The sequence below is a fragment of the Elephantulus edwardii genome, unplaced genomic scaffold (assembly GCF_000299155.1).
Source record: "Elephantulus edwardii isolate Elephantulus edwardi_28Jun2011 unplaced genomic scaffold, EleEdw1.0 scaffold00322, whole genome shotgun sequence".
Lineage (NCBI taxonomy): Eukaryota > Metazoa > Chordata > Mammalia > Macroscelidea > Macroscelididae > Elephantulus > Elephantulus edwardii.
Genome location: NW_006400072.1, coordinates 1,035,818 through 1,059,750, shown reverse-complemented (window position 1 = coordinate 1,059,750; position 23,933 = coordinate 1,035,818). Strand labels below are relative to the sequence as shown.

The following is a 23,933-nucleotide window of genomic DNA, read 5'->3' as shown; positions in this document are numbered from 1 at the left end:
CAGGGGTTGCACCATTTTACACTCCCACCAACAGTGAATCAGGGTTCCAGTTTCTCCACAACCTCGCCAGCATTTGTTGCTTGCTGTTCTGTTAAATTTAAAAAAAAATTGGGAGGAGAGAGGTTGTTGCTGGACCAAAGCAGCATCTTCTGAAAGCTCTGGGCCTCAGCCACCTGCCCTGGAATGCCCCAGAGATGCTAACCTGTTAGGGACTTGAACCAGGTGTTCACCTCCCACCCCATCCTTCAGTTTGCATATGGCCCAAAAAGTCTGTGAGAAGAGATTGCTAATTCCTGTATAAATTTGAGGACTCTGAGGTCTTCAGTCTTTTATAGCAGACTAGGGTTGTAGACGAACCTTCCCCAAAGGTACGAAATCGAGCTGGAGAGATGTTGAACCTCCAGAGGGGAAACCCCACAGGTGAGGAAGTGGTGCTCCTGAGCAGGTGAGCTCTGGAGGATGGAGACAGTGATGATCTTGGGTATGCGGGAGTTGGCCTGGCTGCTCCCCAACTCCGGGGAAGCCTGGACTTCATCTTAAAGCAAAGATCTTTGTCACTAGGGTGTCCACACTTCTGCTGATGGAGGTGAGATAGGAGAAGAAAGACATCTGTAGGTGAAGGAGAATGCTGTGAGGTGGCTGGAAGGTCCCATTCCTGCCTAGAGAAGATGGCTTTCTCTCAAGGGTGCTCTTGAATCTGCTACCACAAGGGCCAGAATCCTTGGTTGCCACCATCCCAGAAAGCTCTTGCCTCTCTACAACCACCTTATTCCCAGTCATATCCTGAGTCTCCGTGACCTGTGCCCAGAGCCCCCAGCAGGCAGTGCCTCCTTCTGATGTGCTGCCCATGACCCCAAGCATTTGAGCCTCCTGAGTGCTCTGAACTCTCCCAGCCCTTGTGTCTACATAACACAGCACAGCCCTCATCATGCTCCCTGGGAATAAGGACACCATGCTTGGAATCACAGCAGTGCAGCCCACAGTCCTGCTCACAATAGTTTTCAGGCCAGAGGAGAAAGGGCTTGATGGAGGGTCAGCTCCCTGCAGTTGTGACAAGTAGGAGTGGTTCTCTGAGGCTTTGGAGGGTCCCAGTCAGCACTCCTGCCTGGCCCAGCCTTCTAACTCATCAGAAACAGAATACTCAGCTCCTGTTTAGGGGGCTGGAAAGAGACTGGTATGTCAGCCTCTGTGTTTCTGCAAGCTCAGTATTACAAGCCTATTTTACATTCGCTTCTTGTAAATGGAGCCCTGACTGCATCTCTTCAAGGACAAGCTCTTGTTTCCCATCAGCCTTTTTCTTGAACAAAAAGATTGAGCTGCTAACTAAAACATTTCCACTCTGGAGGATGTGTGTGTGGATACACTTCCTTGTGTGGCTGCAGAGAAGCTTGAATGGAGGGACAGAGAGGAGCATCAGGGGTGACAAAGAGCCAGTACCTGGGGTCCCACAACTGGTGGTAGGGCTTTCCTGCAGCTCATGTGAAGATTGGGGGCCACCTGGCACTCTGACGGGTAATGGGTCAGAGTTTCATACAGCAAACATGCATATCCCACAGACTGTCAAAAGAACAAACAGACGTGGCTTAGAGAAGGTGCAGCCAGAGTGCTCCTTGGAGGCAAAGATGACAGGCTTCGTCTTACATACTGGGGCCATTTTTCTAGAAGGGTCTGTGGAAAACAACACAACCTGGTGGAGCGAGAACTTCCTCATAGGAGTTCAATCAGCTCAGGCTATAATGCTGACTCTCCTCGGGATTTGAGTGAGCTTGGGCAAGTCTCTCCCCTTTTATGAGCTTTGGATTTTTTACTTGCTGCTGCTGTTGCTTACCAGCAAGTCAGAACCGACCCATAGCTTAGCTCCAGAGGGTTTTCAGAGGTGGTAAATCACACAAGAGGAGATTGCCCATCCTTCTCCCTCAGAGCAGCTGGTGGATTCAAACCACATATCTTTGGGTTGTCAGCTCGATTCCTTACCCCTTAGCTACCAGAGCTCCCTCTTTCTGCAAAGGAAATGAATAATGCTTATTTCACAGATTCGTTTTGAGATTTAGTGAAAACTTTACACAGCACTTACATAGTACCTATTGTTGTTGTTATGTGCCGTTGAGTAGCGCCTGCGACTCATAATGACCCTATGTACAACAGCCCTAAACCCTGCTCTATCCTGTACCAATCTTATGTCTCTGACACACCTACCCCCATTACCCCAGTCACTGAATCAATCCATCTTACCAAGGGTCTTCTTCCCAAACATGATGTCCCTCTCCAAGGACTGGTCCCAGCATGTCTAAAGTATGTGAGACGAAACTTCAAAATCCTTGCCTCCAAGGAGCAGCCTAGTCTCACCCTCTGTAGGATGAACCTGTTTGTTCTCCTAGCAGTCAATACTCTTCTCCAGCACCACGGCTCAAAGGCAACAACTCTCCTATCATCTCTAGTCATTGTCCAGTTTTCTGACACATAGCAAGTAATTGCAATGGCCTGAATCAGGCACACCAAAAGTCTCCAGAGGTCTCTGACAGCAGACTTGCCTAGTGCATTTTGTCTTTTCATTTCCTGGCTGTTAGTACCAAGAGTGTTGATTGTAGAGCCATGTTGCGACCAATCAGCCCAGTGGTGAGAATCTTTGTTTTCTTGATGTTAATCTTCAATCCATATTGAAGGCTGTAGTCCTTGACCTAGACCAAGGAAATGTACAATAAAGACTGCTTTTGTTAATTGCTGTAAAGAAAAGAAGTGAGGACTCAGTGTTGTTCTCAATTCTCTGGTGTGGGAAAAGGAAAGAGGGTGTTGTGGTCCATGCAGTCATCCAGCAAATACTGACTGCACAGCCCTGGGTGCTGTTCTGTATTCAGAGAGTAGAGGAGCTGACGTTGTCATTTGGAAGATGAAAGGTAGACAGTGCAAATAAAACAAGTCGATTTTAGAAAGTGGTCTTTATGAGACAGATTGATGTTAGAAGATGGTCTGTTCCCAGAGATGTGAGTCTGAGTGAGGTGGGAGCCTTGTGGGTGTGCCGGGTCCCTGAGGCTGCCGCATGTCATTAGGGAAGGGAGACCAAGGGCCGAAGCAGGAAGGCTGGCTCTGATAGTCATGGAAGGCTGCCTCATGATGGTTCCCTCTCTCTCATGCCCACTGGACCTTGGCCTCTGATCTCTTCACTCACACTTTCTATCTGTCTTTCCTCTGCAGCGTGGAGGGCGAGGTGCCCAGCAGTGAGACCAGCACATCTCTGGACAGCCCCTCTGCCTACCACCAGGGTCCCTTGGTGTCCAGCACCAGCCTAAGCCCCGACCACTACGAACACACATCCCTGGGGGCCTATGGGCTCTATACGGGGCCTCCAGGGCAGCAGCAGCGTACACGGCGGCCCAAGCTACAGCACTCCACTTCCATCCTTCGCAAGCAGGCCGAGGAAGAGGCCATCAAGCGCTCGCGATCACTCTCCGAGAGCTATGAACTCTCCTCGGACTTGCAGGATAAGCAGGTAGGCACAGCCCAGCCCATCAGCCATGTGGGGATACAGGGCCAAGCAGCCCTGCCCAGTGTGCATCCTCCCAAGTTGCATTCCCCGATGTGCCGCACATAGCTGTATGCAGAACCAGGCCTGGTCTGCTGTGGGGACAGGCAGTCCATCAGTGCCGGTGTGCTTTCACTTTCCCCGACATACTGGACGGTGCGTTTAGTGGATATTTGCGACAAATGCGGCTTTCATCTCAGCCAAGCTCCATCATTGGCTTCTCCCAGGACTTTGACCCAGCACACCTGACTTAAGTGCCCTCCACTTGATTTTCCTTCCTGGGCACCTGCTCAGAATCCCTTCTCCTCTGTGCTGGTTATCAGAGCCCTGTGGCCAAGCTCTGAGAGTCACGGAGGGCATCTGTACACCACAAAGATACCAGGTCATGTGGCCACAACTGTCCCGTGGTCCCAACCTAGGACTGAAGCTCAGGGAGAATGTGAGTCTGAGTGAGGGAGCCCTAGAGTGGAGTGGGAAGAGGTCTCATTACAACAGAAATAGCACAGGCTTCAAGAAGACAAGCCTGGCCCCAGCCCCAGGGGTGAGGTTTCTTACTCTGTCCCCTCAGTCTCCTCAGGTTTACAGCTGTATGTTTGTGTGTGCATCCACCGGACACAACACTGCTCTGGTCCCAGTGTGTGTTTCTAGGCCCCACCTTCTTCCCCTGAGGCCATGGCCTCTGTGTGACAGAGCAGGGAGATGCACAGCCAGTGTGCTTGGCCAGACTTGGAGAAGGAGCAGGGGCTGAAGAGACAGGAAGTCTCTTCTCCCAGTGTGGAGGCAGAGGGAATGGGAAGCCCAGAGGGACAGGTAGGTCTCACCTGAGTCTCTCATAGTCGGGCACCTAGTAGGTATGTTACTATGAATGAGAAGATGAACTTGGATGAAAAGATGAGTGAGAGGTTCATTTTTCAGTGTCTCAGGCTCTCGGACTGCAGGAGGGGCCCTGGCCTACCAGGAAGTATGCAGTGTCCTGCCCATCTGTCATATGTCCCCCAGCTCTACGTGGTCTCCTGATAAACCCCACATGGGGTTTTTACATGTCCCATGTAACTTCTCCAGTGGACACCCAGACCTTGTGTTACAGAAGCCACCTTACTCTTCCCTCCTGCCCACATCTGCTCTTTGCCAAGCCTGTCCTCTTCCTGCCCCCTCCTCTTTCTCTCTGGCCTGGCCTGGTACAGCTTCAGTTCCTCTGGCGACAAGTGAAGACACCATTTAGATTGGGTCCCTCTCCTGACAAGGGGCCCCCTCCACAGTCTGTTCATGGTGCTGCCCCGTGAGAGGATAGTTAGTTGTGATTCCCTCAGCACTGATGAGAGCCAGCAAGAGATAGACCCATGAGCTAACAGCCCCTGGTCATGCTGTGGAAACAGTGAGGCCCCTTTACCCGCAGGGCACTTGGACCCACAACCAGGCCAGTGGCAAGAGAGAATAGCCTCTGCATTTAGTTATCTGTTGTACCCAGATCCAAAGAGGATTAGAATAGTTTATGGTTAAAGATACCTGTATCAGGGCCACTGAAATAAGAATAAGAAATGTTAGCCTTAACAGAGAGAGGGCCATGGAGACCGTGATATTCTTAATATAACTACAACTACTCATTTATTTGGGTGCACTTTAGCTGAATGTCAGTCGTGTGCCAGGGCCTGTGCTGTGGAGTCAGCGGTGAAATAGATGGCTTGAGCTGTAGAGCAGCAGACAATGAGCAAGTCAGAAGTAAAGATAAAAATCCCCAAAGTGATAGGAACTCCAGAGTGGAAGGAAATAAGTGACTGGAGGTGGTGAGCAATGGATGAGGGTGGTCAGGAAGGCCTCACCGAGGTGCCAATAGAAAGGGTACTTAAGGAACGGATGTTTCAGAAAAAAGCAACAGCAGGTACAAAGGCCCTACGCAAGGTGAGTTTAGCCTGTGTGAGAGGCTGAGGACAGCAGGGGAGGCCTGGTAGAGCAGGGGACCGGGAAAATGTATCCCCAGTCCCTGAACTCCTGGCAGACCAGGCAGAAGTGGGAATAGATGGCATGGAAATTACCAGATAAAAGCATTTCATGGTTGCATGGATTTTTTAAGTCCCATTCTATTGAAAGGAGCTACATGTGTTTTCCTTGTGACCTGGAGCCCTCAGCACCTTCTAGTAGCTTCCTTTTGTCAGTGAGGACAGGAAGTCTGCAAGACCAAACAAGCACTTTGTCCCAGAGCATTCATCCCTTTGGTTCCTCTGCCCGACCATTTGGATGTGTGTTCCTTTAAAGGGACGGTGGAGTGCCTGGTGGGAAAGCCCTGGGGAGGAGATCTGGCCAGATGAGTCCTGTCACCTCTCTGGGCCTCCCTGTCCTCAGCTGCGATATAAGGCAGTTCCTCACCCTTTTGAGATGCGAAGTTGTTTGTGTCATTAAGTGAAGCTGTGTGGTCCTTGGCTGGTGAGCAGGTAGTATTAATTTCCATTTCCACCCTGGATCCCAATCAAGTTTTAAACTTGGGTAAGTACCAGCCCCAAAAGACCATCTACAGAGAGTCTGGGGCTGGATAAGATGAGAGATCACACTCTGGTCACTCCTAGGGAGGTGGTACAGGAGGGTCTGAAATGACTAAGCAGGTAAGCACAGAACCCATTTCTGCCAGCTGGAAGCCCTCCTCCCTGAGAGGGTCTCAGACAAATTAGGTTCATTGCCTGGTGTGCACATTCTAACCCTGGCTTGGAGAAAGGCCCTGGAGTGAGGTATGAGCTGGAGCCGATGGCCGTTGCATCAGATGTTCCCACACAGAGCTCACATGAGGGACCCAGGGTCAAAGGCCTTTACAGGCAGAACAGTAAAGCAAACGAGCTCCCTCGACCTCCGCCTCTGCCCCTTGTCAGCCTGTGGGCTTCTCAGAGCCCCATTGGCAACTCAGAAAGTAGGAGTTTTCTGCTTACACATATGGAAGTGATGTCATCTCTTTGGATGGTGTTCATTAACTTCAGGGCAAAGGAAAAACAGAACCACCCTGGCTGACTCCAGGCCTGGCTGATCTCTGAAAAGTCGTTTAGAACACACACACACACACACACACACACACACACACACACTGCTACAGTGAGGTGCTGTGCCCAGTCTGTGCCACCTTCCCTGGGGGAGGGGGACCACAGGGGAGCTAGTATGGTCATCGGTCATCAGTGTGTGAGGGAGGAGTGAGGAGCCCACACTCTCCAGGCCTGTGTGTCTCTAAGTCCCCCCTCCCCAGGATGGATTTGCCTCTCGGAGCTAGACACATTTTTGCCTAGATATATGTGACACACCACCCCATGTTCCAGAGAAGAACAGAACTGTGACATCATCTGCCCGGCTACCTGGCTGGAATAAGAGGCCCAGGCCCCACTCTTTACAAGTTACTTTCCCCTTCCCACTCAGGCCCTGTCTTTGTTTTGCTCAGCATCTATTTGTTCACACTTTCAAACTCTTGATTTCTTAAGGGTAATAATGTTTGATACGTCACAGGCAGGTTGGACCTATACTCCTAATGACCCTTTCTCTACATCAGCTGTCAGACAGTTCATAAGAGAGCGGTGGCTGGTGGAGAAGCTAGTGCCTTACTATTTTTATTTTAGTATGAACTCAGATTAATAACACTATTAATCAGAAGCCTCGGGTCGACATAATAGCAAATGCTCATTCAGTAATATAAATCCATAATGTCTGATATTAACAGCCCCATTAATGGCTCAGTTCCCCAATTCCTCTATGATCTTTTGGGTTCACTGAAAAGATTTGCTAGAAGGTCCTACAGACACTCAGAGCTGTCAGGGGAATGACTCACATGACTGCAAGTATGCAGTCCGATTTTTTCCCCCCCAGAAACTAGCAAGCAGTGGGCCAGGCTGGATGCAACCGAATGCTTAAACACAAATTGCACTGCTGCTCCTGTGGTGGTGTTTTCACACACAACCCAGTGTGGATAGTGCTCGCTTATAATTGATCCTCTAGCTGTTGCTGATTTGAGAGACCACACTGATTTGAAGACCATATATCAACAATTAAGAGTTCAGAGAAAGCTAATGTAATGCTTTAAAAAGCCAACTTTTAAACTAACACCACACTTATGTTGCATTTCTTGAACTCCTTTAGTGTTGGCTTCAGCTGCAGAGGTGTGTTTGCTTTTCACTTAGGAGCAAAGTTCAGGGATGCCCTTGGTTATGGTGGCCTCAGAACTCCAGGGTCCACATGTCACCCGGAAGACACTGCCAGACAGGGCCTAAAACCTTGTCCAGGCTCTCCCGCTCTTGGTGGCAGCTGTGCCCTTTCAGAATGCTGGCTCTCCACACTGCCTTCAAACCCAAGAGAAAGCCATCACCTTGTGGCTCTGGAGTCTGAAGTCGTGTGTGTGTGTGTGTGTGTGTGTATGATGGGTGTGTGATGGGTGTGTTGGGTGTTGGGTCTATTCTGTGGGCTTTGGATTCCCCATCTGTACAGTGTGGTGAGGGTTTGGAGGAAGTTGTGGGCTTTATAAATGGTAAATATGTTTCAGGAAAGCAGTTGAAGGTTTTCTACCCTATCACTGTGCCTGGCATGTACTGTGTGCCTGCCAGAGTTATCCATATTTTGCAGTTTGGGAATCTACAGAGGTCTGGGCTTCCTGGATGCATCCCCAGTGTCACATGTAAACAAGGGTCAGAGCCAGGATCACAGCGCCAGCATCTGGCTTTGGAGCCTTCATTCAGTGTTGCTCTCAGGCCTCCCTGAAGCTCACTGCCCTTACCCTCAGCCATCAAGTTCTACACTGCTTGAAAGAAAGAAAAACAGATTAAAAAAGAAGTCTGGGAGCCTGCAGCCAAGTCCTCCGTGCCCCAGGAACTTCCCAAAATCCTTGACAAATCTCATAACCTCCCTATGAAGTGACTGCCCTCGCTCCTTCTAACATCTCAGAAAAAAATGTTTTCTATTAAATTGTGTAAGGTATGCCATGGCCAGAGATTGCCAAAACCAAAGAATGGAAAGTCAGTTGTTTTTATTCATGGTACTTACATCCCATAAAATTCTGCAAATACCAGATTCATGAATACCAAACCAGCCATGTTCAGCATGTCTGCAAATGACCACAAAAACATGGCCAGTATTTTTAGCCAATAGACAAATTCACATAAACAGAATCCACAACTAACGAGGATTGACTGTACTTTCCGATAACCTTAGCATGGCGATGTTCTGTCTTATCTGGCCCTGGAGCCCATATTTCTGTACTGAGACCTCCCCAGACCCATCCCCATGGGCTCAGGACTTCAGCTCGAGAGTGAGTGTGCATCGGTGCTGTGCCCAGCCAGCTCACAGCAATGCTCTTATTGTGCCTTCCTCTCCCCAACCAGGTGGAAATGCTAGAACGAAAGTATGGGGGGCGCCTCGTGACCCGCCATGCGGCCCGCACCATCCAGACGGCGTTCCGCCAGTACCAGATGAACAAGAACTTCGAGCGCCTTCGCAGCTCCATGTCCGAGAACCGCATGTCGCGACGCATCGTGCTGTCCAACATGAGGATGCAGTTCTCCTTTGAGGGGCCTGAGAAAATGCACAGCTCCTACTTTGAGGGCAAGCAGGTCTCAGTGACCAACGATGGCTCCCAGCTTGGTGCCCTGGTACCACCTGAGTGTGGCGACCTTGGTAAGCCAGCAGCCATCAAGTCCCCAGCCGCCTCCAGTGACTTTGCAGATGCCATTACGGAGCTGGAGGATGCCTTCTCTCGGCAGGTGAAGTCGTTGGCAGAGTCCATTGATGACGCCCTCAACTGCCGCAGCCTGCATGCCGAGGAGGTGCCAGCCCCCGAAGCAGTGCGCGCCCGGGACAGTGAGCTGAAGCCCAGCCTGCACGGCTTGGACCACCACAAGCTGGATGAGATGACCGCCTCGTACAGCGACGTCACCCTGTACATTGATGAGGAGGAGCTGTCGCCCCCTCTGCCTCTCTCCCAGGTGGGAGACCGGCCATCCAGCACAGAATCGGACCTGCGACTGCGGGCGGGGGGCTTGACCCAGGACTACTGGGCCCTTGGTCACAAGGATGACAAGGGGGACACAGACACAAGCTGCCGGAGCACGCCTTCCCTGGAGCGGCCAGAGCAGCGGTTGCGGGGAGGGGAGCATCTCCCACTGCTGACCATCGAGCCTCCTAGTGACAGCTCTGTGGACCTTAGTGACCGCTCAGACCGGGGCTCCCTCAAACGACAGAGTGTCTATGAGCGCAGCCTCGCTGGGCCAGAGGGCAGCCCCAAGCACGGCCCCCACGGGGTCCCCCCCAAGGTGAGCCTGCCCCGGGAGGAACCCGAGCTGAGACCCCGACCCCCCAGGCCTCTCGACAGCCACCTGGCCATCAATGGCTCAGCCAACAGGCAGAGCAAGTCTGAGTCGGACTACTCCGATGGAGACAACGACAGCATTAACAGCACATCCAATTCCAATGACACCATCAACTGCAGCTCTGAGTCTTCCTCCCGGGACAGCCTGAGGGAGCAGACTCTCAGCAAGCAGACATACCACAAAGAGACCCGCAACAGCTGGGACTCCCCCGCCTTTAGCAATGACGTTATCCGCAAGAGGCACTACCGCATCGGCCTGAACCTCTTCAACAAGTGAGTACCCCATCTGCCTGCTCCCCTGCCCTGGCTTCTGCAGTTACCTTTCCCAGGCACTAGGCGTGGGTGACCCTGGTGTCAGAATTTCCATCATCATGGCAACCCACAAGTTACCCTGTACAACAAACTGACAGGCAAGTATTGTACTGATAAGAGCAAGTGGTAAACAATCAAAACATGTATACACCTAAGCTATAAAATAAGTAACAATGTGCAAATCACTCCCTAACAGGACAAAGTGACAGGGGTTGTATCTCTAACAGAAAACCTTAGAAACAGTCAGATATACGAATACCATGGTGCAAGACAGTCCTTTTTGGCCGTGACTGAACCAGTGGGTTCAGGCCCTGTGTGGCTCCTCAGCCTCCAGCTGAGACTCGTGCTTGGTAAGATAGAGCTGGGTCAGTGAAAGACCCTCAACCAGATGGATCGACAGGGTAACAACAGTAGTGGTCTCGATAATGAGATGATGGCACAGGGTTCAGATCAGTTGTTCATAGGGCACTATGAGTGGTACTTGATTTGATGGTACCTAACAACAAAAAGGTATCCATGGGGATTCTGATCATGTAGTCCATAGGAAGTTACACTGCTGACTCAAAGACCACATCTCTTTGGTGGTTTGAATCCATCAAACCCTCCATCAGAGAAAAATGGACAGTCTCTTCCTGTTCTGTTTAAAGCCTTGGAAATTCACTTCAGAGTCAACTAGGAGTCAGTTCTAGCTCAGCGGCAGTGAGAGGAGTAATGAGGTGGCTCTGTTGATGCCAGAGAGCAGGAAGGAGCTGGAGAGAGGATAGAGCATTTGGTCATAAGATTCACTGGGCCTCAGCTGGGCAAGTAGGATGGACTCACCTTCATTTCATGCTCACTGAGAGATTTGGAATGGACACGTGAGAGGATGAGTTGAGGGACTGTGTGGACAGCGTTTACTGCCCCTGGGGCCATGCCCCTCCAGGGAGCACCGTCACTGGAACCGCAGATATGGATGGGTCAAAGTGAGGGCAGGAGGGGGTCTTTTACATGTTTGGGGCCTTATTTGCTATGTTCCAGCACACAAGGAGCGCTCAGGACACATACTGTTTGACGGCTAGAGCAGTGTGTTAACCATGCCTCACTATGCATGGCAGCCTCAGGAGTTGGTGTTTTATGTCATAGATCATGAGAAGCGTGGGAGGTAATGGGGCCAGGGTGGCCGATGTAGGCTCTAACTCAGACATGTGTCTAAGGAGGAGTTAAGATGGAGATGAGCCTGCTGCTTGCTCGCAGAAATCTCAGAAAGCCACAAGGCCTCTTTGATTTCCTCAGAGTGAATTGGGTCCCCAGAGTAGCTGCCACCCACTGGGGGTTCTGGAAAGGTGCTGTCGAGCATCCTGTGAAGAGTTCTAATGGGGGAGACAGGTATTTAAGGAAGACTAAACTTAGCATAGCCTGAAATAGCGAAAGGAAGGGGAGGAAGGTGGAACCCTCCCTCAGAGGGAGGTTGGCAGGCTCTTGTTAAACCTGAGCCTCCAGGATCTGGGAGGGAGCACCGATGCGATGCGACTCCCTCACGCCTGCTGCTCACTCCCCCAGGGCTGTGAACGTGAAGTGTATATGGCAAGCCCGCCTGGTGGTTGCTGACCAGCATCCTGGGAACCAGCAGCAAGCAGTAGTTTTCGCAGAAGGCTAGGCTGGGGTGGCAAGACGTACGGTGTGTCCTGACCTCTGCTGAGCTGCCCTTTTGTCTGGTCACCACTTTCTCTGACGTCGGAGAGGCCTGGCCCAGAAGTGAAAATAGGGCAGGGCACGTTCACCCCAGGATAGCCAGGGATACTGGTTTTCTTTCAGCCCAAAACTGGAAGTCTAAACCCTCTCCCATCCACAGGGTGGTTTCCCTGAGATTCCTACATGCCAGTGGTCTGCTCCACATAATGAGCACCCTCTTCCCGCGTGAACCCTGAGCAAGTTGAACCATGGAGGATCATGTTCCAGTTCCCATCCTGCTCCTGGGCACAGCCCAGTTCCAGGATGGCTGTAACCTTTGAGGGTCAGGCCCAGGCCTGTGTCCCCTTAGTGGAGGCTCTGAAATAACCTGTTTGCCTGGCAGGTGAGGTATCCCGGTGTGAGGCACCCAGGAGAGAAGAGCTGAGCAGTGGAGGTAGTCACGGGCTCTGTAGGGCCAAGAAAGACTCTCCCTCCATGCAGCAGCATTGGTCTTTATAGATTCTTTCTGCCTTCAAGAACATTTAATTATATGCGTAATACACAAATGCATTCTTCACAGAAAATGAAAGCCTTAGGGTTAAGGATAGCATGACTTTGGCTCATCATTTTTGAGTCTCCTTCCATATCCTTTCTTTAATTGTGCAGTTACTAGTAGGTACATGTGCATTCTTAGGCAATGTGGATGACTGTGGTTAAGAACACAGCTTTGGATGGAGTTGGACTGCCTGGGTTCATTCTTGGCTCCAGGACTTCCTGTCTGTATGTCAGTGAGCAGTTTATTCAGCCTTTTATCACAATGTCCTCACCTGTTAAACAGGGATGATGCTAATCGGATTACTAGAACCACATGAGATGAAATGTAGACTGTTCAGAACAGTGCCTGTTGTGTAATAACTTCAGTATGAGTATTGACTGCTATTACTATGCTTCATCTTAGCTTTATTCACAGGGTGGGATCAGATGCTTTGTATTAGCTTCCTATAGTTTCACTGTGCAGTTTACTGCTTCCACTCAGCAGTGCACCTTGGAGATTATTCCCATCTGTGTCCATCTCTCAGTTACTCACATGCCATCAACTCAGTTCTGACTCCTAACTTAACCCTCCAGCGGGTTTCCAGGGCTGTAAATTGCATGGAAGGGGATTGTCCACCTTTCTCCCTGGAGCTGCTGCTGATCTCGAACTGCCAGCGAGCACGGCCTTTGGGTTAGCACAGTGCAAGTCTCCTGGAACTACACCATTAGAGATCCCTCACCCTGGATCCTAGGAACTGCCAGAAGTTTCTTTAAACAAGCCCATACTATAATGTCCTCAGTCTGCAGCTGAATTTGAGAATTTCTATTTCTCCCACACACTTGTCAACACTTGGTATTGTAATTTTCCCCACAACCAATGGCTAAAAACAGTGTCTCTTTGTTGATTTCAATTGACTTGTTACTTTTCCTGTTTATTCACATGATTTGAGCATCTTTATGTATGTCTTTCAAGCATCTGAGGTTTCTCTCCTATAAAATGTCTATTCATATTCTCCATCTCTTTTTCTAATAAATTCATTATCATTTTGATCTGTTGGGTCTTCCTTATATCTTAGGGAGCTCTGTTGTCCTGGTGGTAAGGAGCTGTACTGCCATCCCAAAGGCACACAGTTCAAATCCACCTACTGCTCCATGGAAGAAAAACGGGCAGTCTCTTCCCATGTGATTTACTGCCTCTGAAAACCCACTGGAGGGTCAGCTATAGATTGATTCTGACTCAACAGTGCACAGCAGCTAATATATTGTGGATAGTAAACTTTTATTGTAGCTGCAAATATTTTCTTCCACTCTTTCTTACTGTCTCTTGTCTTTTTTAATTATAATTCATATACCATAAAGTTCATGCAAGTATACAATTAAAGAGGTTTTAGTATATGTCACTTGTCTTTTAATCTTGCTTATATTCTCTTATCTAACAGAAATTATCATTTTAATTCCTCAAACTGACAATATTTCCCCTTTCTATCACTTTGGCTTTTTGCGTTTTATTTTAAAGATGTCTTCATATATGCCCCAAGTCATAAACATAGGGGTTTTGTTTTATACATTCTTTGTTTTATACATTCTAGGACTTTAATCTGGTTATGTTAGCTGGTTATGTTAGCATGGGAAAGTCTGCTGTTAAGGACCTCTCCAAAGTACTGAAGAGCAATAGTGTCTCTCTGGAGACTAAGGTGCGTCTGATACAGGCCATGGTCTTTGCAATCACTTGCTATGCATTGGAGAGTTGGACAATGACCAAGGAGGATAGAAGGAGAATTGATGCCTTTGAGCTGTGGTGCTGGAGAAGAGTATTGAGAATACCATGGACTGCTAGGAAAACAAACAGATTTGTCCTGGAAAGGGTTGAACCGGGTGACTTCTTGGAGGCAAGGATTCTGAGGCTCCGTCTAACATACTTTGGACATGTTGTGAGGAGAGACCGGTCCTTGGAGAGGGACATCATGCTTGGGAGGGTAGAGGGACAGTGCAGGAGAGGAAGGCCCTCTATGAGGTGGATTGATTCAGTGACTGGGATAATTGGGATGGGAGTGTCAGAGACAGTGCGATTGGCACAGGACAGAGCGGAGTTTAGGGCTGTTGTACATAGGGTCGCTATGAGTCGCAAGCGACTCGACGGCACATAACAACAACAACATGTTAGGTGATTGGGGGTGCTGTCCTAAAATTGTACTTTTCTATATGAATTAACCAGTTGTGTCTAAACCATTTTTTTAATAATCTGTCCTTTCTCCACTGACTAGAGAAGCTCTATGATCCTCACATGAATGTGGTCCTCTATTTGGATTCTTTAATTCATTCAACCATTCTATAATTCAACAATACTAAACACCTGCTTTGTTCCAGGGCCTGTGTTGGGGACTTGAGATATACCTTCAAGCAGAATGAAGATTCTCACCATTGTTGCACTTCACACCAGTCATCATTGTTGTTGTTGTGGACCATCAAGTCAGAACCAACTCATAGCTAACCCTCCAGTGGGTTTTTAGAGGCTGTAAATTGGATAGGAAGATTTCCCATTCTTGTCTCATGGAACTACTGGAGGATTTGAACCACCAAAAAGTTTAACTTCTTGTTGTTGTTTAGTATTGTCAAGTTGGAACTGACCCATAGCGGACCCTCCAGTGAGTTTCCAGAGGCAGTAAATCACTCGGGCAGAAATTGGCCCATCTTTTCTCCATTGGAGCAGCTGGTGGATTGGAACTCCATACCTTAGCATTGACAGCACAATTACTTATCTTTTGTGAACAGAGCAGGGAAATATTGCATACTTTAAAATTGAGAAGGGGATGCCTCAGGGTTGTATTCTCTTTCTATACCTAATCAATCTGTGTGCTATGCAAATTATTCAAGAAGCTGCACGCTATGAGGAGAAGTGTGACATCAGGATTGGAGGAAGACTCATCAATAACCTGCATATGCAGATGACAACTTTGCTTGCTAAAAGTTAGGAGGACTTGAAGTACCTTTTGCAAAAGATCAAGGAATGCAGCCTTTGGTATGGAATGCATCTACCACTGAACTGATAGGCAACATCATAATAGATGGAGAAGAGATTGACATTGTCAATAGCTTTATCTTGCTTGGATACACAATTAACACCCTTGGTACCAGCAGTGCATTGCACTGGGAAAATCTATATCGTTTAGGGACCTCTCTGAATTATTGAGGAGTAATGATGTCAGTTTGAGGACTAAGATATGTCTGATTCAGGCCATAGTCTTCCCAGTCACTTGCTGTACATCTGAGAGCTGGACAGTGAATAAGCATGACAGAAGAAGAATTGTTGCCTTTGAGCTGTGGTGTTAGAGAAGAGCACTGAACATCCCATGGATGGCCCAGAGAACAAACGGATATGTCTTGGAGAGGGTGCAGCCAGACTGCTCTTTGGAGTCAAGAATGATGAGGCTTTGCCTCACGAACTTTGGACATATTGCTAGGAGGTGCTGTTCCTTGGAGAGGGACCTGATGCTGGGAAGGGTGGCAGGATGGTGAAGGAGCCGAAGACCTTCAACCAGGTGTATTGACACGGTGCCTGCTGCAGTGGGCTCTTGTGTGTCAGGAAATGTGAAGATGGCGCAGGATAGAACAGGGTTCAGATCTTTTGTTCATAGGGTCACTGTGAGTCCCCAGCCGTGCAGGGGAACCTCTGTTCAACGGGCGCAGTGATACCACTTCAGTGGGGTGTTGGCAGGATTGACGGAGACACTGCTGGTCTAAAACTGTGCTCTTTAAACACTACCTTCCCTACCCAGTTTTAGAGCTTTTCTGTTTATAAAACCTTTCTATAGATGTGCCTGCCACTCCCACATCTTCCCTAAAGCCTCGCTGAGGCCCCAAGAGGGCTGGTATTGGCAAAGTACAAAACGCACCAGACCCCACTGTGGAGGCAGAGCTGGAGCTGGGAGTCTGGGGCCTCTGAGAGCCGGACAGAAATTGCTGGTTTGCCCGAGGTGGGCACTGGAGCAGCCAGCAAGGTGCTGGACAAGGCTTGGGGCACCTGGTTAGAGTGGGGACAGGAAGTCTTAGTAGACACAGAGCAGTCCTGAAACCCAAAGCAGCCCCCCCCCCTTAGATTTCTGTGTCTCAGCCTCATCTCTCTCTTTCTACACCACCCTTGGATCCCTCCCATCACATCCCCGCATCCAGGTCCACTCACTCCTTGCCTATATCCCTGGCTCTTAGCCCAGCTGTGGCCTCCCTGTCCACTTAGCCCTTGCTCACTTCTTGGACCTCCCCTCTAGTTGTGAACTCTCCAGTTGGGGTCTCTGTCTGGAGGTACCACACCCCTCCAGGGTCTGTGGTAGGTCTGAGTTAGGAATTGTGGCATCCAGATTGGGACAATGGGAGGAAAACTAAACAAAGGGAACCTGAGAAGGTGATGCAGTGTGGGGAGCAGCATCTTGGAGCAGCTGCCATCTGCCTGATGGCACAGTCACTCCAGGAAATGCTCGCAACCAGACCCGGGCTGGGAGCTGCACATTGAACTGAGGGGAGGCCAGGCTTCAGGAGCCAGAGGCAGGAGACCAGCTCTGCCAGCTCCCTGCATTTCTTCCCCTGTGTTCTACCTGCTGGAGGTGATCAGGATGGGGAGAGTCAATAGCCAGCATCTTGGAAGGCTTGATTGGAGACACCGCCAAGGAAGGTTAACCAGGCCTGCAGACCCAGAGTGAATGACTGAGGAATGTGGTGCACCGGGCTTTCCTAAAGGCCTAAGCAGTTTTCACTCTTGACTCTCATCATGTTGTGGGGATTTTTTTATTCTTCTTGTTCAGGCATCATTCATACTGAAGGCTGTAGTCTGTGACCTTCAGGAATAACTATTTCAAATTAGTCAATAATGGTGATTGATACCTACATGGAGGAAACTGGTGGCCTGGCAGTAAGGAGCTGCACTGCCAGCCAGAGGCACACAGTTCAAATCCACAAACTTCTCAGAGGAAGAACTGTGGGCAGTCTGTTCCCATGTGATTTATAGCCTCTGAAGACCCACTAGAGGGTTAGCTATGAATTGCTTCCTAGTCAGTGGCAAACAACAACAGTACCTTAGTGAACTGACAGTGTGCAGCCATGCTTCTTCATACCTGCTGTGCTCCAGCTTGTTTCCTCTTGTCTCTGGATCATAACAGCCTTGTGTATAATGAAATGAAATATCACCAAGTCCTGTGTCAGCTTTATGATCTGTGGTGTATTTGAGGCCAAAGTATTAATCCATCTCGTTAAAGCATTGTGACTTTTTAAAAAAATAGTTTTTCCTAGTGCTCTGTCTCTAGTAAGCAAGCTGAAATCCACTGTCCTTGCTTCTAAGGAGCATTGTGGCTAAGACTACTTGTTTATTCTTCTAACAATCTGGAGTATATTCAGTAGTCTTTGCTTACACCACAATGTGCCCAAAGTTTGTGAAACAAAATTTTACTGTTTTTGCCTCCAGAGAGCACCCTGGCTGCACCTTTTCCGAGACATTATCTGTTTGTCCTTTTGGTAGTCCATGAAATAGTCAGCACTCTTCTCCAGCACCACAGCTCAAAGGCATCATTTCTGTCATCCTTGTTCATTGTCCAGCTTTCAACTTTATGGCAACATAAACATAGTATGCTATTTGATTTCTTGACTGCTGCTTCCATAAATAGTGATTCTTGATCCAAGTAGAATGAAATTGCTGACAACTTAATTCCCCCCCCCTCCATTTATCATGATGTTGTTTACTCGTCCATTTGTGAAAATTGGTGTTTCCTTCATGGACAGCCATAATCTATACTGAAGGTATGTTGCCTTCATTAGTGAATGTTTCAAGCTGTCTTCAATTTTGGCAAACAAGGCTATGTCATCTGCATACTGCACTCCCTTGGATGGTAGGAGAGTGTAGTAGAAATGCAGCCTCTAAAACTCAGCAGTGTTTTCTGCCACCTCTTCCCCCATACGCTCTAAAAGGTCACGCAGTTAGGCGTCAGGTGGAGGGGAAGGCAAATGTGACCATTACCTTCAGATACAAAGCAGACGCTGGAAGGACCTAAGAGGCCCTGGTGAGCAGCCCCTTCCCCAAAGAGAAGTTCCCAACACTGCCACCATCAAGAGGTCAAGTCCAGCTAATACACTCCTTAGAGACAAGGAGCTCACTCTCTTTGGAGGACATCTGTTCCATCATGAGTCACTCTGCTGAGGAAGACACTCTTACAAAGATGAGGGGATCTCATCACCCACCTCAACTTGGAAATGACATCCCCCACCCCCATCTGTCTGTCTGTCTCCCCTCTGTTGGCCCCCACTGTGCCCCAGCACATCTCGTCCTGCCTGGAGGCAAGAGGGTGGACAGGGGCCCTGCCATATCCTGCTGTCTCCTTGGTCTCTAGAGGTGCTAAGACGGGGTGCTTATGGGAGGGAGGGAGCCCCTGGGGGTCCTCCCTACGGCCTGAACCTGCACAAGGAGGCCATGTCCCACCCCCACCTCTTGTCTTTTGATCCTTGTTCTCCTTTGGGTGTGTGTGCATGCGTGTGTTTTAATTTTCTTTATGGAAAAAAAAAATGGACCAAAAAGAACAACATAGAGAGGTATTTAACTGCAATAAACTGGCCGCATGTAGCCCCACCTTGAAAAAAAAAAAACAACCACAACAAAGATGAGGGGATCTGTCCCAGCCCAGCTGAGACAAAAGCATGCCCCAATAAAGGGGATGGATGAGAAGGGGACCACAGAGGAAGGGAAGTGTTACATCTCTGAAAATGGGAATGGGACAGGCAGGAAGGGAACGAGGTCAGACTTATTAATGAGTCTTCCTCCAGTCCTGATGCAACTAAACTATATGGCTTTGTTCAGCATACAGATTTAATAAATAAGGTGAAAGGATATCACCCTGGTGCCTACCTTTTCCAATTTTAAACAATGTAGAATCCCTTTCTATTTGAACAGTTACTTCTAGATCTGTGTGTATGTTCCATATGAGCACATCTAAGAGTTTTAGAATTCCCATTCTTTAGATTATCCTTGATTTTTTTATGGTTCAAACAATCAAATGTCTTCACACAGTTGATAAAAGAGAGGTAAATATTTTTCTGGTATACTCTGCTACAAGTTAAGATTTCTCTGACAACAGCAATGATACCTCTCTTGGGAATCTGGTTTGAACTTTTAACAATTCCTCACTGATATCTAGCTTCATTTGGTTTGAATTCTCTCCAGCAAAATTTTACTAGCATGTAATATTAAGATTGCTTGATAATTTCCACATTGCTAATTGCCTGTCTTTGGAATGGCACATATATGGATATATGAAGGGCACAGTTCTTCTAGTTGTTTGCCCAGGTAGCTATCTTCTAAATTTCCTCTGTAGATGAGTAAGTACCTCCAGCATTGTATCTTTTTGTTGAGGCATCTCTGTTGATGTACCATCAATTCCTGGAGCCTTGCTTTTTCTCCACTGCCTTCCATGCAGCTTGAACTTCTTCCTTCAGCCCCATCTGTTCTTTTGTTTTCCCATTTTTTATTCTTTCTTTTATTATATTTTGGAAGATTACAAATCATACTGCTTTTCATTCAGTCATTCACATACTTTTTTGTTCTGTAACATTATTAATATATGTTGTTGCTGTTGCTGTGTGCCATCTAGTCACCTCCTCTTAACAACCTCATGTATAATAGCTCTGAATTCAGCTCTATCCTGAGCCAGTCTCACTATCTCCAACATACCTGATCCCATTACCCTAGTTACTGTGTCAATCCATCTCATCTGTCTTCCTCTTCTGCATTGTCTCCATGGACTGGTCCTTCCTGGCCACATGCCCAGCGTATGTGAGACAGAGCTTAAAAATATTTGCCTCCCAAAACAACTATGAGATATCATTTCACCCTAGTAAGAATAGCAAAATTTAACGGAACAGCAAGCAACAAATGCTAGCGTGGTTGTGGAGAAACTGGAACCCTTATTCACTGTTGGTGGAAGTGTAAAATGGTACAACCACTGAGAAAGGCAGTATGGCACTTTCTCAAAAAGTTGCAAATAGAGATACCATTTGACCCAGCAATTCCACTACTGGGAATATACCCCAAAGAGACCATAACTGACACCCAAGCAGATATATGCACACTCATGTTTATCTTGGCTTTGTTTACAATAGCAAGGAGTTGGAAACAACCTAAGTGCCCATCAACAAACAAATGGATAGAGAAGCTGTGGTATATTCAAACAATGGAATACTATGCTGCATTGAAAAACAAGGAACTCGTGAAATATTACTCAAAATGGGTGATCCTGGAGGACATTATGCTGAGTGAAGTATCTCAGTCACAAAAGGACAAATACTGCATAGTACCACTGTTGTAAAACAGGACTGACCTCGGGGTTGGGAGGAAAGAGGGGGTAAATAATGTAAACTGCATTGAAACAGATGAGGGAGAAAACTGTTTAAGAGGGATATGTGATTAGGTTTTATTGTCATGATAGGAGTCCAGAGTGAAGGCTGCATAGTGTAATGGACCTGGGGGGAGGAATTGTAAAACAATAAAAGACTTTTACTTTTCAAAGAGAAGAGTATACTAGGGTGGGGAGGGATGGGCAGGGAGAAAAATGCAATAATGAATGAATGGATTTCTAAAGTCTCAATAAATTTCATTAAAATTAATTAAAAAAAATCTTTGTCTCCAAGGAACAGCCTGTTTTCACCCTATTAAGGATAAATCCTGTTTGTTCTCTTTGCAGTCCAAGGCATCAGTTCTTCTTCTGCCATCCTTATCCATTGTCCAGCTCTCTAATGCGTAGCAGTAGTTGAAAGACCATGGCCAGAATCAGGCGTTCCTTAGTTTCCTGATGGACATAATTTTTCTTGAGCACTTTGAGAAATCCCTGACAGCAGCTTTCCCCAGAGCAATTCATCTTTTGATGTCTTGACTGCTGGTGCCAAGATTGTGGAGCCAAGCACGCTGAAATTTGTTAACAACTTTAATCTCTTCTCCTTCTATCATGGTGCTACCAATCAGCCCAGTGGTGAAAATCTTTGTCTTCTTGATGTTGAACTTCAATCCATATTGAAGACTGCAGTCCTTAAACTTTTGCAGCAAGCGCTTCAGGTCCTTCTGGTTCAGCATGCAAGGTTGTGTCATCTGCATAACGTAAGTGGTCAATGAGTCTTCCTCAGATCCTGCTGCCACATTCCCCCTCATAATGTCCAGCCTCCCAAATGATCAGTCCACATATAGAATGAAAAGGTATTAAGACAGGATACATTCCTGATGCACTGTTTCTGATTCTGAACCATGTAGTGTTTCCTTGCTCTCTTCTGATTATGGCTTCCTGGTCCAAAGAATAGGTTTCACATGAATGCAATCAAGTGTTCTGTGATTCCCATTCTTCTGAATGTTAGCCGCAATTTGTTGTGACCCACAATTAATATAATTAATTAAAATACCCAATCAACCTCTTTTTGTATATTTGCTTCTCCTTCATTCATCTTAATAAATGTCTTTTTATCTGGTTGTTTTTCGGTTTTTCTTTTTACTCCCCTCTTCCTTTCTTCCAGTCTCTGGTAACCATTCAAGAATGATTCTTAGTATAAACTTTTCTGTCACTTTTTAAAAGTGGCTTTATACATTATATGTCATTTTGTGACTGACTTCTGTCACTCAGCATAACCTACTCTATAGATTCTTCCATGTTATGCACTGTTTCTTGAATTCTTTATCATTCTGTAGTATTGCAGAGTAATACTCTTTTGTATAAATGTCCCGTAATTTCTTTAACCAGTCATCCACTGATGGACTTTTGAGTTGTTTTCATATCTTTGCCATTTTAAACAATGCTGCATTAAGTATGTGTGTGTATATATCTGTTTGCGTATTTTACATTGTGTATTTCTAGGTCTGGGTTGGTTTTTGAATGATGTGGTCATGTGTGTTCATTTTTTATTTCTCTGTTGTCGATTCTCTGTACAGACAACTCCCATTAGTATTCGTATAAGATTGATCTTTTTTAAAAAACCTAAAAACCTTTATACTCTAGCCTTCACAAATTACTTTCATTTCTGTTTGTCTGGAAATGCCCTATTTTATTTTCTCTCTAATATTTGAGGGACGATTTTGCTGGGTATCTTAAATTCTGGTTAGCATTTTTTTTTCCCCTTTGGAGTTTTATATGTCATCTTATAGCTTTCTTACCTGCCTAGTTTCTTCTGAGAAATTAGAGCTTAGTCTTACTGGTTCACCTGTGTAGATAACTTTTCATTTTCCCCAAATTTCTTTCGGTATTTTTTTTTTGTCTCTCATTTTGATAAATTTGATTATGATATGTCTTATTTATTTTCTTTTGGGATCTATCCTATTTTGAGTTCATTCCACTTCTTGAATATATATTTCCATTATTTTTCATAATATTTGGGGAGTTTTTTCCAGCAAATCTTCAACAATTTCCTCTGTGTGTTGGTTTGTTTTGGTTTTTTACCCCGGCACTTCCTGTCTGGAATTCCAGTCACATGTAAGTTATTTCCCTTGATGGAGTCTCACACAGTTCTCATCATTTCTTCATTTTCTTTCCTTATTTTTTCTGATTGTTCCTCTAACAAATTAGAAATAAAATAATTTATCTTCCATCTCAGTAATTATTTATCCCATGGCTTCAGTGGACTCTTGTGGCCTTCCAGTGTGTTAGCCATTTCAAAAAATTTGTTTCTAATATTCTGGATTTCACTTGTTATTTCTTTATTGCTTCTAATTTTGAATTTATTTTATCCGTGTGCCCTTGCATCTTTTTAAAAAAAAATTCTTTCATGTTTTCTGTGGTTGTGTTTTTTTTTATATTCCCCCATTCCAGTCTTTTAAAAGCACTTAGTCATTCTTTTTTAATTTCCTTATTAGGAAGTTCCAGTAGCATTTCTCCCATTGAATGATTGTCTGGTTCTGTATTTTGGCCACCTTTTTTTTTTTGTCATCTTGCCCTGTTTTTCTGAGTGGTATAAAGTTACTTGTTGCCTTCAAGTCATTGTGGTGCTGTCTTTGCATTATTTTGTTTGATGTGTCTGACGGAGTTATACGAATGTGATGTGCAGCCCTATGGTTTGTCAGGTCTTGGTGTTTCACCTCCTGTGAGTCTGAGGAGGATGGAGGGTGTGCGAAGTTCTCTGTTTGTACAGAGCAGTTGGCTGAGCTGGAGTCGGTTGCAGCCTGTCATGTATCGCCTGGAGCAGGAGCTTGTCTTTACTCTTGCCCAGTAGGTGAAGCTGGAGAGGAGGGGGGGTGTGTGTGTGTGTGTCTGTGTGTGTCTGTGTGTCTGTGTGTGTACTGTTTAATTACTACTGAAGTTTGCTGCCAGGCAGCAACAGTGGAAAGGGGGAACAAAAACAATCTTGAACAGTAAGAGAAAAACTAAAACTGAGAGGCATGCGAAAGAAAGGAGAATCAGGATAGAAAGGAGGAAGGAAGAAGACAAGATAGGTGAAGGAAAGGGAAAATATTAAGAAGAAGGAACAGTGGAAGACATTTTAAAATCAATAAATGATATTTTAAAACTTGGAAAGCAATGGAGAGAAAAACAAATGAGAGAAGATAGGAGGGTCCTGGTAGGAGTAGGGGTTGTTGTTGTTGTTGTTGTT

General features: G+C 46.8%; 1 protein-coding gene across 4 annotated transcripts in view; it reads left to right on the top strand.

Moving 5' to 3' along the window:
• The window catches only part of IQSEC1 (IQ motif and Sec7 domain 1), a 222,191-nt gene that overhangs the window by 168,336 nt on the left and 29,922 nt on the right, over positions 1-23,933 (top strand). For 3 of the 4 annotated variants that reach the window (XM_006901363.1, XM_006901362.1, XM_006901361.1), the window contains exons 2-3: positions 3,193-3,487; positions 8,860-10,115. In XM_006901363.1, coding sequence (XP_006901425.1) covers positions 3,193-3,487; positions 8,860-10,115 — 1,551 coding nt within the window. Of the gene's footprint in view, positions 1-3,192; positions 3,488-8,859; positions 10,116-23,933 lie in introns of those variants that run through there. The other variant, XM_006901364.1, reaches the window with a different exon arrangement.